At 37.0% G+C, this 14,665-nt stretch overlaps 3 protein-coding genes across 9 annotated transcripts; all 3 read left to right on the top strand.

The window, feature by feature from the left end:
- Positions 1 to 307: 307 nt before the first annotated feature.
- On the top strand, positions 308 to 2,195 carry LBD19 (LOB domain-containing protein 19). The gene is made up of 2 exons (XM_011092554.3): positions 308 to 731; positions 1,730 to 2,195. The coding sequence occupies exons 1-2, from the start codon at positions 447 to 449 to the stop codon at positions 2,048 to 2,050; spliced, it is 606 nt and encodes a 201-aa protein (XP_011090856.3). The 5' UTR covers positions 308 to 446; the 3' UTR covers positions 2,051 to 2,195.
- Positions 2,196 to 3,411: 1,216 nt separating this feature from the next.
- Positions 3,412 to 8,418, top strand: LOC105171418 (uncharacterized). Of its 4 annotated transcripts, XM_020695040.2 has the most exons (4): positions 3,412 to 5,781; positions 6,135 to 6,205; positions 7,468 to 7,702; positions 7,813 to 8,418. In XM_020695040.2, the coding sequence occupies exon 1, from the start codon at positions 3,778 to 3,780 to the stop codon at positions 5,725 to 5,727; it is 1,950 nt and encodes a 649-aa protein (XP_020550699.2). In that variant the 5' UTR covers positions 3,412 to 3,777; the 3' UTR covers positions 5,728 to 5,781; positions 6,135 to 6,205; positions 7,468 to 7,702; positions 7,813 to 8,418. The 4 variants fall into 4 exon arrangements, with proteins under 4 accessions (XP_020550699.2, XP_088741555.1, XP_088741554.1 ...); XM_088885429.1 differs by lacking the exon at positions 6,135 to 6,205 and having other exon boundaries at positions 7,468 to 7,641; positions 7,833 to 8,418; XM_088885428.1 differs by lacking the exon at positions 6,135 to 6,205 and having other exon boundaries at positions 7,833 to 8,418.
- A 1,082-nt stretch (positions 8,419 to 9,500) lies between these two features.
- Positions 9,501 to 13,984, top strand: LOC105171401 (AT-hook motif nuclear-localized protein 1). 4 transcript variants are annotated; one of them, XM_011092513.3, is made up of 6 exons: positions 9,501 to 9,795; positions 10,370 to 10,748; positions 11,820 to 11,887; positions 12,228 to 12,359; positions 13,038 to 13,202; positions 13,502 to 13,984. In XM_011092513.3, the coding sequence occupies exons 2-6, from the start codon at positions 10,412 to 10,414 to the stop codon at positions 13,739 to 13,741; spliced, it is 942 nt and encodes a 313-aa protein (XP_011090815.1). In that variant the 5' UTR covers positions 9,501 to 9,795; positions 10,370 to 10,411; the 3' UTR covers positions 13,742 to 13,984. The 4 variants fall into 4 exon arrangements, with proteins under 4 accessions (XP_011090815.1, XP_011090808.1, XP_020551232.1 ...); XM_011092506.3 differs by having other exon boundaries at positions 10,361 to 10,748; XM_020695573.2 differs by lacking the exon at positions 9,501 to 9,795 and adding an exon at positions 9,848 to 9,942 and having other exon boundaries at positions 10,361 to 10,748.
- Positions 13,985 to 14,665: the final 681 nt, after the last annotated feature.

The raw sequence follows: 14,665 nt of genomic DNA, 5'->3' as shown, positions 1-14,665 counted from the left end.
ATAAGTTTATTCCGAGAATAATAATAATAATGCTTTTAATTTATTAGGATGAAATTCGTTTAGAGATAGTTCTAAGATGAGAATAACAAATGAAATTCGATAATATTTGTTATTGTATGATAATTTCTTCCTCATTTCTATGATTGGGAATGAGTTAATATTCATCCACATTATTATATATAAATTAAAATCCGATTTAATTTCACTCTGCACAGACTATATATATATATATGTGAATTAATACAGACCCACCACCAAAAAAAGCTTGGTCCATTTATTAATTACACAAAAATAATATGTGTCCGTACTTGAACTCACACAACAAACAGCAAAATAGCAACAAACAGACCCCTTTTTCTCTAAATAAAAACCATCATCTTTTCTTTTCTTTGCCCTCCACAGACCAAACACCAACAACGACACACCTTCTTCTAATTACTACAACAATGAGCAACGGCGGCGCTGCAGGGCCTTGTGGTGCCTGCAAGTTCCTTCGAAGGAAGTGCGTTAGGGGTTGCATTTTTGCACCCTACTTCGACTCCGACCAAGGCACCGCCCACTTCGCCGCCGTGCACAGGGTGTTCGGTGCTAGCAACGCCTCCAAGTTGCTGCTCAGAATTCCGCCGCACCGCCGCCTCGACGCCGTCATCACCCTCTGTTATGAGGCACTTGCTAGGGTTAGAGACCCCGTTTATGGCTGTGTTGCCCACATTTTCACTCTCCAACAACAGGTATATATATGTATATATATTATTACAACAGTTCTATCTATATATATATATACTCTTCTCTACTTATTTGCTTATGGTAATATATATTCCAAAAATTGTTTGTTGGTAAAATAGGAGTGATATAATAATGTGATTGGTTATTTTTTTTGAAATTATGCTATAATTACACAACAAATATATAATACTTGACATATATGTAATTCAGGTCCGATCAAATTCGATTTGAAATAAAATATTTCTATATATTCTTATTCTCAAAATTTTGCCATCATTCATACATATACGTATAAGAACTTATAATTAGGGTATATATGTAGTGTATGCCTTGACTAATATTATTACCCTAGTTGAGTTTTCTTAATAATTACCTCATATATAGATGCTTTTGTCTGTAATTGATGAGGATGACTTGCATGTTCTAATTTCCAATCTTGTCCACTTTGATGCATTTACATAGACCATATAAAGATTTAACCGAGTTTTCTGGGTCTTATATGATGTAATATCTTTGACTTGTATGCCTTTTTCCACTAAAATATTGTTTCTTGAATCCGCTCATCTCTAGGGAATAGTTACTGAGTTGCAATAGAATAATGTACGCTGTCGTCAATTATTGAACATTTTCAAACATAAATTATCCATGTTGCTAGCTTTAATTAGGTGGGCTGGTGGGGTTTCACTATTATTATGCCTTGTGGTTTAGAAAATTTCTTATCCAACTTTGAGTTTCATTACATATTGTGATTATTTATAATGTAATAAGTAATATTATATTTGTCACACGAGGAATTGTAATCACTTGAATTCAACCAGATTGAACTGAGAGTATGTTATTGTAAGAACCTTAGAAGGTCTAGTGCTGATTTGATCCTTATATATTAGCTAGGAGGCATGAGTTTTAACCATTAGCATACCGGATAATCTTATCTCAAAGAGAAGAAAAGCCTAACTCTTGGCTTGTAAGGACGCTCATGATCGTGGTTCTTGAATGGTCGTAGGTTGTCAATCTCCAGGCCGAACTGGCGTACATCCAGGCACGTATATCAACCCTACAACGTTCGCCATTACCACCCCCTCAGCACCCATGTCTTTCCTCACCCAACATTCGGACCTCCTCAGAGCTTGCGGGCAACTCTAGTTGTCTGCAAACGGGCATCTTCGATCCCTCCCAGTCTGAGGAAACATCTCCGGAGATGGTTAGTTTTTGTAACGCAGTCGATCAAGAAGTGGAAGATATTGGCGATCTCCAGTCTCTGGCCAGGGAATATGTTTCCAGGTATTTTCCAGGGGTTAGATTCAGGCCTCCAACTTCACAGTGAAAAGCACTGGTGACTGTGTTGAGGAACTTGTAATCTGTAGTGCCGTTCTGACCTTTTGGGTTTTAAGGATTAGTACTATAAATGTTTGTATCTTGTCGTGGAAATAACGTGGTTTCTGGTGTAATCTGAATTAGAATTTTTGTCATTCTTTACAAATTTAGCAAGCCTCAACGTTGGCAGTAACAAAATATTGCCTAACAAATAATATGCAAAAAATTTAAAAATATTGAACGCAATCAGTGAATAGTTAGAGAAAATGAAGACTTGCTCCCTTGATTCTTGAAATAACTTCACTTAAAAAATATTGAATCAAAAATAAAATCTAGAAGATAATTAACATATTTGGACGACAAACAACAACAAATTTCGCTCCGACAAGTTTCGATTTCGATAAATGTTTTTGTATGTGCAGTGCAATAATTCCGAATTTTGAGGTATAATTAAATTTCTAGAAAAAACTGGGGTGAGGTTAATAGACATTTGATTATGATGGGCCGAAGAGTGTGTTTGCTGGGCCATAAAATATGGGCTTGGGCTTTTGGGAACTAACATCCATAATGATGCTGCTATTGTAGATTGTAGCCCAATGCGTTTCATGGAATCAAGCCCGCTTTAACTCTAACATAATCCATCTCTTATTAATGAAGAAATATTATAATAATCCTCTATACTAATCTATAAAACGACTGTTATGACACCACAATACCAATTTAATTGTTCTACTAATAATATCCCTAAGTTGTTTTTCTTTTTTTCCTTTGTTGCTCTCTTTCTTTCTTTTTTTTTTTTGGAAATATAATGTATGATTTTTTTTTTCTATAATGTATCTCAAAACGTAAAATATTATTTATTATATGCATATAGAGACAGCGTGCCATAACGACTAGTATAAAAAGAAAAGTCATCTCACACTCACAAATGGCAGTTAGTGACACCACCGCATCAATTTTTTGTAAAATAAAAAATACCCTTCATATGAAATAACTAACTTATTGAACTTTTCAAAATTTACATTAATTGATAAATATTTTTTACTTTTTTTTAATTAATCTAATGTACTTGTTTATATATTTTACGCTTATTTATAATATACTTTAAAGCGTAAAAGATTATTTATTATATGCACGTAGAAATGACGTACCATAACGGCTAGTAGGAAAAAATGGAAAGTTATTGAACATTCACAAATGACGTTTGATATATATATTATTTATTTAATATTCTAGATTTATATAAAATAATCAATTATTTTTCTTTTTTCCTTTTTAATATAATATATTAAAAATATAAAAGAAGTATATTTTATAAACTGGTGGGAGGATTTAAAAAGAAGAATTAACAGCAGTGCGTGGATGTGGATCCATGGCACGAAACAAAACCAAACTGCGAGTGCGAAATTCAAACAGAGAGTTGTGTTTGTGTTGTGCATGTGCGACATGAGTCAACACCTCCAGCTCCACCCCCCTTCTCACTCACTATCGCTAACCCTTTCCGGTTTCCGCCAAAATCCCCAATTTCTAGTTTCAACCCTTTCTCCAACTTAATCAATTACTCACTTCCTTAATTCATGCGTATATGCTAATCAGAAAGAATTTAGAGAGAGAGAGAGATAGAGAGAACGCTTACACTCTCCTTCTATGTCAGAACCAATGACCACAGAACTTCCACAGATAAACTTCTACGCGGAGCTCATGCTGGTGCCGCTTCTCTGAAATTCTTTGATTCTAATGAATCCCAGCAAAATCGAGGAGGCTATACTCCACCATCTCGGCCCCCCTCCTCTGCACCATCAACAGTTTATGGGCCCCCACCCCTCCATTGACGATGACGCCTTCTCCCTCCCCGAAATCGACCTCTTCCACCACGACGGCGACGACGACGATGACGTCAGCCACACCTCGTCGGACGCCGAAGTCCCACATCCCCCGTCCAGTGACGGGGTGCCCTCTCTAAACCCTAATTTGCCGAATCCTCCCTTCGTCGCCCATAACAAGAGGCCAATTCAGCGCCCCTCGATGCATGTTAGCCCAGAGCCCCACATTTCCGCCCAATTCTACACCTTCAATAAGGAATCCCATGCCCTAATGACTCAATGCTTAGTTGAAGGCCGGTTAGCGACGCCGGAGGAGATACGCGCCGCCACTCCCCCGCCGGTGCTCTCCAGCTGGCGGTCAGTGTGGAAGGATCGCAATGAGGATACTGCATATTTGACGGCCTGGAAGCGCATCCAGGACAAGCTTACCGTACACGCGGCGGAACCCGCTGCCACTATCACCGGTAATCAGAGTCATTTTCTTTGTTTCAAGAACAATTCCAATCAATTTGTCTCGCACGTTGATCAGTGGCAGGACATAGTCATGTCATTTCACGGTGATGCGGATTTTAAACACCTAGGATTGAAAGAAACTATAGACAAAATTAAGCAGGTGTGGACTGTAGGCACCAAATTTTATGGCATTCCTGAAAGCTATATTAGGACTTGTGTTGCTGCCTGCCCAGTGTGCTCAGACGAGTCTTCTGGGTGTGCGCCCAGGTCTAAGAGGCGTAGGTTTGAGTATACAGAGTCTTTTGAAGTGCCTGCCAAGGAAGTGCCCGTTAAGTTGCAACAGTTGGCTGCAAAGCATAAGGTTGTGTTGTGTATACGACAGAAGTATATTAGGTACAAACCAGTTATGGCTGAGGTTAAGGATTATGCGTGCCACAGGGCTGGCGAGCCAGTCTCAAAAAAATCACGGATTTTGAAAAGAGAACCATACACGTCAAAGCGGTGTGGGTGTGGGTTTCGTATAAGGGCGATAGTTCCAATATCAAACTATAATGAGAAGGACAAGACATTTGTCTACGAGGAAGAGGGCACAGCTGTCTTTAAGCTGTACGCGTTGCACTCAGGACATGAGCCAGGGCCATTGGATGGCAATGCAAGGATTATGCACCGAATCGTTGGGCATAAGGGGGGATTTTTGATGGATCATGAGACACTCAATGGCATGGCTGAGGAAGGGGAAAATGACAATTTTGGGTTCTTGGGGAAGGATACTGGACAATTACAGCATTCAGTTCTAAAGCAGCTGCAGGAATTGAGGAATGAATTGGGGTTGCTTGAGGGTAGGGTTCAGAAAATCCCGCCCCAGCTGTTGGATTCTGTGTCACGTGAGCTCTTTGACATTGTGAATACACTAAGAAACGTAGCAGATGATGGCTCGAAATCCGTTCGATTGTTATCAGGGAAGCAGCATCTGGATGATTTGTTGGTGGTGGAACATGATTTGGCAGATTGGGGTGATGATCATCACGCTAGGATCTATGGGGATGGAAAGGATGCAGATGTTATCGAAGATGATGAGGACAGCTTTGGCAGAACTCTTGGGGAGGTTGCTTCTTGGGATCAGATGAGAATGGAGGACCAGAATGAGAAGGATCTGCTTGGTGAGACTTGTAAAGAAGAGAAGTGGTTAAAATGTGGTGGGTTTGGCGAAAAGGGCATTCTTGGCTGCAGCAATCCTAAGGCGCCCAAGTCCTTAAGGCATGATCAGGCAATTAATCTGGATGTTGGTCTGGCCAGTGTACAAATGGATGGCTTCTATCCTGAAAACCCAAGGTGGTTTGACCCTCCTTGTGGACTGGACCCTGGAGCTGGTTATAGTGATGGTGGATTCCAACATGGGGAGATTGTTTAGAAATCATTCATCTCTATGAACCGACCCACTCTAACTTAATTCTGAGTTTTTCTGGTACCGTTCATCTCTTTTGCTGTTGTACATTTGTTTACATAGAGCCCGAGCGCTCTAACAATCACTCACAGGCCTTTAGTTGTCTTCCTTCCATATAATTTTGTAAAGTTGCCCATTTTGGCACCTGCATATACTTTAAATGACTCCGTGTTGACCCACTTACGAGTTTCAAATTTAAACTTGGATTTTCTGATATGTTATGATTTTTAGCCCGTATTATTGCTCCATGTTAGCTTCATTTCATTTTCGTGTTGGTTTTGAGTATATAAATTTATTGCTGGGATATGTGTGATGTTTTGTTACTTAGCGCCTATGTGTTTTTCTTATAATTTTTCGAAATCTGTGCATTATAGGTCTGAAAATGTGTACCATCACTCATTTTTACGTTCTGAATTGATCTGCGTTGCTTTGTTTCAAATATAAGGTACAATCTCTCAGTCCCCCAAAGAAAGTAATGGTGCACAATCTTTCTCTGTAATTCTGACGGTTAACATAGAACTAAAATTACCTTATTTGTGTACTTAATGATTTCATAAAATTTTGGTTGTTGCCTGTTTTAGGTCAGTTGGACAATTTTGTTGAGCAATATTTGATGCTGATTTACTCCGGTTATTGACTTTGTAGTATTTTGTTGGAACCTTATTGTTATATTAACAACATTTGTACCAAGTAAAATGAATGGTGTGACATCTGCTCTACGAATAAAGTCTGATTCTGAAAAGTCTCAATTTCATGGAATTGAAGGGGTAGTGGGTGAGTCTTAGGACTGCATCATTTAATTAATGAAACAATTGCACAGTGTCATTTGCATGCGTGCCCAAAATCCGCTGCACCTCAACGCCTGTTATTTTAGAAATAATATTTGTGAAGAGTAATAGAAACTAGGGTTCTGCCCCTTGTGAATCGAATTTTGAGTCATAACATAATAAATGCATGACAACATCGGTATTTGGTAATGTGCTCTTAGTGTTCTCTTTCATTAAAAATATCAGGAAAATGTTCAAACTTTCACCCACAACTTTCTCTATGATTAAGCTCCGGCTAGAGAATAATAGCCGATTCTGGGACATGCTAGTTAAAAATGTAATGAGGTCTGAAATTAAACTTTGGTTCACTTCTGCTCTCACAAATGGTATTATGAGTTAGAAATGCCATAAATCTTGGTGGATTCTGATATAAAAATGCGAGGTGTTATTCGATTTATGTGTGAGCATATTCAAGCTTTGACATGAATCGATTAGAGGAATCTTCTGAGTTATGAGATCGAAATTTTTTTCTCTTTGATTCGGATGCATAATTACTATGCAAGGTGAAATTAATGGTTCAGAACATACGGAGTGATTGGAGTTTGGGAAGTGCATTTTCAAAATGGTTTGTTGCAGCTACTTGTCAAGCTCTGCTGAAATCATGGTTTACCAGGTCTTAACATCATTATTGGTAGCTTACAAACTGCACTAAGACTTACACAAACCCCCTTAACCAATTTCCTTATGTTTCTTTTTATAATTTAGAAGATTCATGATCACATATGCCTTATACACAAATGTGCATTGGATATATGACGTATCCTTGTATTCATTGTGTGACAATCAGGGAAAATGGAGGTTTGATACATTTGTCTATAATGAATTCATGGTTGTTTCAAGGTAATACCAGGGTAAAGCAGTCCCTGCACTTTGCTTACAGGTGATGAACAGGTCGCTTGATGTATCTTGAAAGCTTTAGAACCTAAAGACTGCTTGACACGAGTTATTTGGGAGAAAGCTACGACCTTTATTTATGAACACCAAGAAACATTTCTGAGGTCTGCATGTGGAGCTAAATGGAACTTCACGGTGGTAATCAGCTCTGGGGTCTTTGGTAAGTATTTAGATCTTAACCAATATGGACTCCTCAACCAAGTGATCTAAGTTGTTTGCAGGTCAGTGTCCAATCCAATGCAACATTTATAAAGCTGTTGCTACTACGTTTTTTGACACTATGCGTAACATTTTACTTTTTGTTTTTTTGTTGCTGCTTGGACCAATGCAGATGTTGCGAATTTTTTGCAGCGGCTGAATCAAACCTGTTCCGCTTAGTTGCTTGGACGGAACTCTCGTCCTTAGTTCTTTCCTTTCACTTCAGTGTTGAAGGACCATTGGCAGGAACATGACTGGATGTTGCCAATTTCGGGCTGTGTTCTAGCCAACAGCACCACCACAAACACTCACACAACACAAGACAGAAAAAAGAGAACCCTAAGGACAAAAGAATATCTTCATATTGCCTTCACAAGTATGCTCTGCCGTGTACAAGTTTTCTATATACTGGAAAGAAAGTATAACATATGATGGAATTTTCCCCTAAAAGTTGTTGAAGGGAGAGCAGCTTAGCTTAGGGTCGAGATCCATGGTGACTATTCCAAAGGCATATCTTATTGCATCCTCATCCCGGCAATGGCATCATCGCTTGGTAATCTGCTGGATGTTGGATCATGTGAATAATCATACATGTTTGATTTGAAAATGTTTGTTTGATCTTCATTTTCGCCATTACTTCTTCGTATCACTTCAACTTCAGGAGACAATCTTAAACTAACTACTACTCCATTTTAGGTGACTTTGAACTGAAGCTGTATTGATTGGCTTCTTTCCTTTATATGTCTGAATGTCAGCAAAGATTTTCCGGACAACACCACTGTCACTCTGGCTTCTTTGCTCCTTTCTTTTATAAAACGTGAACGTTTGAAATTAATATATCTTGATTTAGTGTGGTGGGCTGGCGTATAATCGCCCTATCCTAAATGGGCCTATTTCTCACCTACTCGACCAAAGTGGGTTTTTCATCTAAATGCCAGAATTGGTTGGATTAAAATATTAATTATGCATCATCCTCAAGAAAGTAAACTTTTATTATTTGATTATATATGGAATCCAGACCCGAAATACATACAAGGACTTTGTACCAATGATTTTTTTTTTATTTAAATTAAATTTAGTTGAAAATCTATTATACAACAAATAATGTACTTATATTTATATACTTGTTATCTAATAATTTTAGAATCGATTAAATTAGATTTAAATAAAAAAAAAACGGTATCAATCAGCTACCTTCAAAGGTCAGTAACATAAAATAAAAAAAGAGTAATTAGATATATAAGTAAATAGCTATAACAGTTATTTTATATAGAATATGGAGTAATATCAAGAATCCATAGCAATTTCAATTTCTTAACCAGACAAAATTTCCCAATACATATAAAACCTTGCAATCAAAACAGAGTAGGGCCCCTTTCTCTTTTAACTTAACTGTTGAATTACATTGTCTTGTTTTCCACTAATAACAGTTTTAAGGAGAGGGTTTAATCCATCATGTCAGATTTTCCGTCAACACTATTTTGTAATAACCTTTCACTTCCCAAAAAAGGAAACACAACTAACTAATCACTTACATTTGCTGTCCTAATCACAGTTAATTACCTTAATTACCCAAATACCACAAATTTTCAACATCAGTGGCATGATTAGTAATTAACACCACCTTTGATGGTGTTTCTGTTCCATCTCACCTATAATCAACATCTGAACAAAAGGACAGAGAGCAGGTCAGCAGAAAAAGGGAAAAAGTTTGACAAAAGAATTCTACTCTAAGTTTCTGGTCCCCTCCCCTACATTAACTTTTCTTTTTTTCCCTTTTAAAATTGCAATATGTCAATTGTAAATTCAAAAGAAGCTTTCACCTTTTTCCATTAATAATAATAATTAATTTTTACTCCTCCAATTAAGCTCTTCAAGATCTTGATGAATATCTGAACCGGACTTGAAAATTTTTCTTAATCACATTTCATTTTCTGTTCTTGGGCTTTTGTTTTCTCTCTTGTTCACCATTCCACACTTTTTTTATTTTTTTTACAGTGTTCTAAGGAAAGCAAGATTAGACAAATTCGTATTCATTTTTTCTTGACTGCTTTGAATTTATCAGTAGCAGTACAGTGTGATTGGAGGTGGGCAGCAGTGTACAGTGTGACTCTGTGTACGTCTTCTTCCTGTTTACTTGACCTTAAGTTTTTGGTACAAATACTAAGTTTACAAGATGAGAAGAATTTGATTCTGTTGATACTGTCGGTTTATTGTTGTATTTTTGTTTTTGTGTTTCTGGGTTTTGCATGGGCTGAAATGGGTACAAGTTAAAGAAATTTTTACCATCAGTTATATTTTTCTTGTGATCATGAAAAAGATTGAATTTTTCTCTGGCTCGAGTGTAGAGAAGGTCTGAGCTCTGAAGTTTGTACATTGAAGACAATGCTGATTGTTCATGGAAGTTTGCGAATTAGATTTTAGCACATTTTCTGATAATTCCATCATCCTTTTCTTTCTTTGGAATGGTTGGTATGTTAGAACATTTGGGTTCTAACTTCTAAGAGTTGAGACAGTGCCATCTTTTTAGCTTTCATTTCAGCTAATAATGGGAAAAAATCTTTGACCTGCTGTTGATTGTTTCATTACAGATATCTACATTTGTTGTATTTTATACATTTTTTTACCTTAATGGAGTAATGTTATGTTCAAATTAAGTTTATAGGATTGAATTTTTGTAGGAACATCAGGTTTTTGGGCATTAGTTCATTAAGAATCTACAACTACGAGCCATGGATACGGGAAAGGCAATGGCCTCTGGGGTCACAGTAATCGCCCCTGGAGCTCCATCCACCTATCATATGGCTCCAAGAATCGAGAATTCTGAACTTGGAACATCGCAAATGAGTTCACCGTTGATGACTCCAGGCTCTGAGAGGAAGAAGAGAGGCAGACCTAGGAAGTATAAACCTGATGAATCATCAAGCAGGACGTTCTCTTCAGTGCAAGTTTCATCTTCAGCTCCACCGGCCTCAGGCAAGGCCTACACGGAGGAGGATAAGCTGAATGTTGCACGGCCTATGAATTCTGAGAAAAAACATAAGAGCAAAATTGGAACGGAAAAATTAGGTAATCGAATTATATCTTGTTTCTAAATTTTAATTCAAGACTGCCCTCTGTGAATTGGGAAGTACATTTAGTAAGTGGAGATTTATTTACTGACTTTTGCTCTGTTTTATATTGTCATTGATTGCTACTTTCTGGTAGATTCTCGAAACACTACTGTGTTTGGGCTTGAATGCGCATAATGCAATTGATTGATATTAATTGGAAATTTGTTAATCTGAAAATTTGAGGATAAGCAAATTTTCTGGAGAATGGCATGAGAGTTGAAGGTTATTTTCCACGTTGCAGGTAAAGGGGGTTCTTCAGCTGCAACACATGTTCATGGCAAACTCTACAAATCAACATGGACTATTTTGTCTGAAATTATAGTCAAGATTATTTGATAGTATCAGTACTTACTATTGCTGAACATCCACTAAGTTGTAGTTTTGACTCTTTGCATAAGTTTTGATAATTGAGATCATAGATCAAAGTGAACTCCAATTCACCCTTTCCATTACCAATTTGAGTTTGAGTAGACATGAGAGGAACTTGGTTACCAGTTAGAAGACAGGAATGTTTTGTTTTCACAAGCTTTTGAAAGTAAAGTTACTTTCTTTAATGCACTTGATTTGCACTTGATTTCCAGGGCCTTGTTTGTCGTAGAGGTTTTTATCCATCATATTTCATCTGCAATATTAAATCATTCCCATAATTTGTTTCAACTTGTGGAGGTTTTAAGTGTATTGCCAATAACTTATTTGAGATGTTCATTTTAGAGCTAAGTACGCCATTCTTGTGTATCGTGACTTCGTGATCTTTTTTTTAACTATAATTAACTCTAATTACTGAAGACACAATTCGATATAAACGTAACTCTTTGTTTTTCGATTCCTGTACTCAATTTTACTCTATCAACTATTCATGTTTATTTAACTTGTTTTCTGCATAAACTTCTCTTCTTTGCACTTCTGCCCTCAAATTATCTCAAGTTTCCACTTGGGTTGGATTCTTACCAAGAAGGTGGAGAAGAATAAGTAAAACTATTCAATACTATGATTAAAGATCTTATACCTTCTTCATGTTGTTCTACAGATGATTGGGTTGATTGCTCTACAGGTTCAAGTTTTTTGCCACATGTGATCACCGTCAATACTGGCGAGGTACACTGATAAGATTGAGATGAAGCTTTGGTAGTTAAAATGCATTCTTTGTTGTGAACATTATTAAGCATAAATTACGTTACATCACCTGAGGTTAGGTCTAAATATACAAACACCCCTTGCCATTTGCAAAATTACAAGATTGTAGTTGTAATTACAATCACACCCCCAATTCAGAGGCAAAAGCATCGCTGAGATACATTACACTAGCACCCCCTTAGGGGGTGGATGTGCAGTTTTGCACAGGGACAGGGTGTTTGTGTATTTGGACCTAATCTTAAGGGGTGTCAATGTAATTACCTTAGTATTAACTATTCCAACCAATTTCTTTGTTTTTCAGGATATATCCACAAAGATAATGGAGTTCTCTCGAGAAGGGCCTCGAGCTGTCTGCATAATATCTGGTAGTGGAACGGTGTCAACTCTAACAATTCGACATCCCAGTTCCTCCGCGGGCATTACGACTTATGAGGTCTGCTGTTGATCTTTGAGTTTCTAGTACAGTTACATTATTCTTTGCAAGCAAAGGAGACAGTGTATACGATAAGACTGTATATTAAAACAATGTCCTCATTGCTCTTATACATTACAAAAGAAAATCAAAATATTGAAATTACTTGGTAATATTTTAGTCCAATGACTCCTCTTATGGATCCTAAGGTGATAAATCTGATTCTTCTGCGCGAACTAACTTCAAGATTTTTTTGCCATTACATGCATTTTACATGTCTGTAGACAAGCACATAGATTACAAGAATATGTGATAGTCCTAGAACACCTTGATATGTAATTGATGATGTGATCTCGTTAGGAAAGAATGTCCATAGCCAGTGAAGCATGGTTAATGAATGAGTTGTTTTCATCCAAACTACATTTTTGTTCTGAGTTTGCGAAGACATCCAGATAAGGTCACAATCTAAAAATGCACAAAAGACACACCACTATACCTGGGGTGGCAAAATTATGCTCTATACGCTGTTATTTTCTTTCAGCTAGATTTTTTGAATTAAATACAACTCCGGTTGCCTTATGACCTGGCTGTTATCGCAAACCATTTAATTTCCCACATTCTTTTATCAGATTTGCTATTCTTGTCCAACATTTTGATCTTTGGTTGGCTGAAGGATTTCCTCGAATAATTTGCTTCTAGGGTCTTTTTGAAATTCTTTCTTTTTCTGGATCCTTCACACCAATGGAGATGCCAGACCCCAGATCTGGCACATCGGGCAGGATGACCATAACTTTGTCGGGTGCCGATGGTCGTGTTGTGGGCGGTTTAATTGCTGGATTGACATTAGCTGCCAGTCCTGTGAAGGTACATTTTTCAATTATCTTTATCTTTCACCACTACTACACAATCACCAGAGGACTGATGACATCCTCTGCAATTTCTAAAACGGAGTCTAAGGTTTGTACGTAGTATGGAAACTTTTGATTTTGAAAAATCATAGTGACCCCCATGAAACCATGTTTGTCATCACAAATATTGCGGTGCTCATCCAATCTTGAGTCTCCTTTTGACGTTATTTGAGTAAGTGTTGGCCACTGTGTCATACATCACATAATTTCTGGTTATTATTCCTCCTACCTTACCTGTCTGTCTAATTACACTAGGTTGTTGTTGCGAGTTTTCTATTGGGCAGTCCTCACGAGCTAAAACCTAAGAAGCACTTCACAGTCGATGCATTGGGTCCAAATGGTGCCGCAGCTTCCAATGCAGAGAAGAGGAGCTCCGACAATGTACAAGGGCCGGGCTACTCGATTTCTGACAACCCGACTAGTTGGGCAGCAATGCAAACTGCAGAGAGGTCGAGGAAGTCTAAAGCAGACATCAATATATCTTTACAGGGCTAGTCTCCTACGTGGAAATCATTATTTTCTAATGTTACTATGTATATCTGGGAAACAAATGTGCAAGAGACCTCGGAGATTATGTGCTGTTCTGGAAGTGGTACTCTTTCAATTATTGAACATTTGCTAATTGTGATGATGTACATGTGAGGTTGATTTCATTTGTATTTGTGTATTGATACTCACCTTATCTCATGTAATGTTCCTATACTGTCATGATGTTATAAGATTTGGAAAATTTTATTACATCTCCGGTTTGCTCAAAATTGGTTGCTATCAAGACTGTTTTTAGTAGGGTATGGTATCGCTGCATTTGGACGAAACTCCACGCTCCAACAATATTGAGACTCCACACAAGATTTGTTTAAAAGCAATGAACGCATATAATACACATATGGATGATTGCGCTACAGTGATTGAGTAATATTCCAAAGAATCTTGATTAAAGAAATATCTTATGGGGATTAAATTACCTTCATAGGAATAAAATTTGGATAAATCACGACGAGCTCTCCTAAAGTTTGATATAATTATAATATCTTTTTATTGCTTGAATAATTATAAATATCTTTATACTAATTAATGAAATAATGTAATTTTTGGATGGAGACTTAAAATTGTCAACTTTGCTTTTGCTGTATTTTTCTTTTAAAAAAAATTATAAAAAATCGAACGAGGTGGATGGAAAATTTTAAAAAATTATCTATTTAGTCCAAAATTTTTAAAAATAAATAAATTATAATTCTTAGCCCGTAATGATATTTTAGTTAGTTCACCACATACAATCGATGAAAATATAATTGAAACTAATGAATTGGGCTAATTGTTAGACGAATATTAAAATCAAAGGGTATTGGTAATTTTTCAATATGAGAATGTATTTATAATTATGCCATATAAATAATTAGTTCAACTTAACCTAATATT

Source organism: Sesamum indicum, linkage group LG1, assembly GCF_026168435.1.
Source record: "Sesamum indicum cultivar Baizhima isolate 11 linkage group LG1, ASM2616843v1, whole genome shotgun sequence".
NCBI lineage: Eukaryota > Viridiplantae > Streptophyta > Magnoliopsida > Lamiales > Pedaliaceae > Sesamum > Sesamum indicum.
This window is presented reverse-complemented; position numbering and strand designations above follow the sequence as displayed.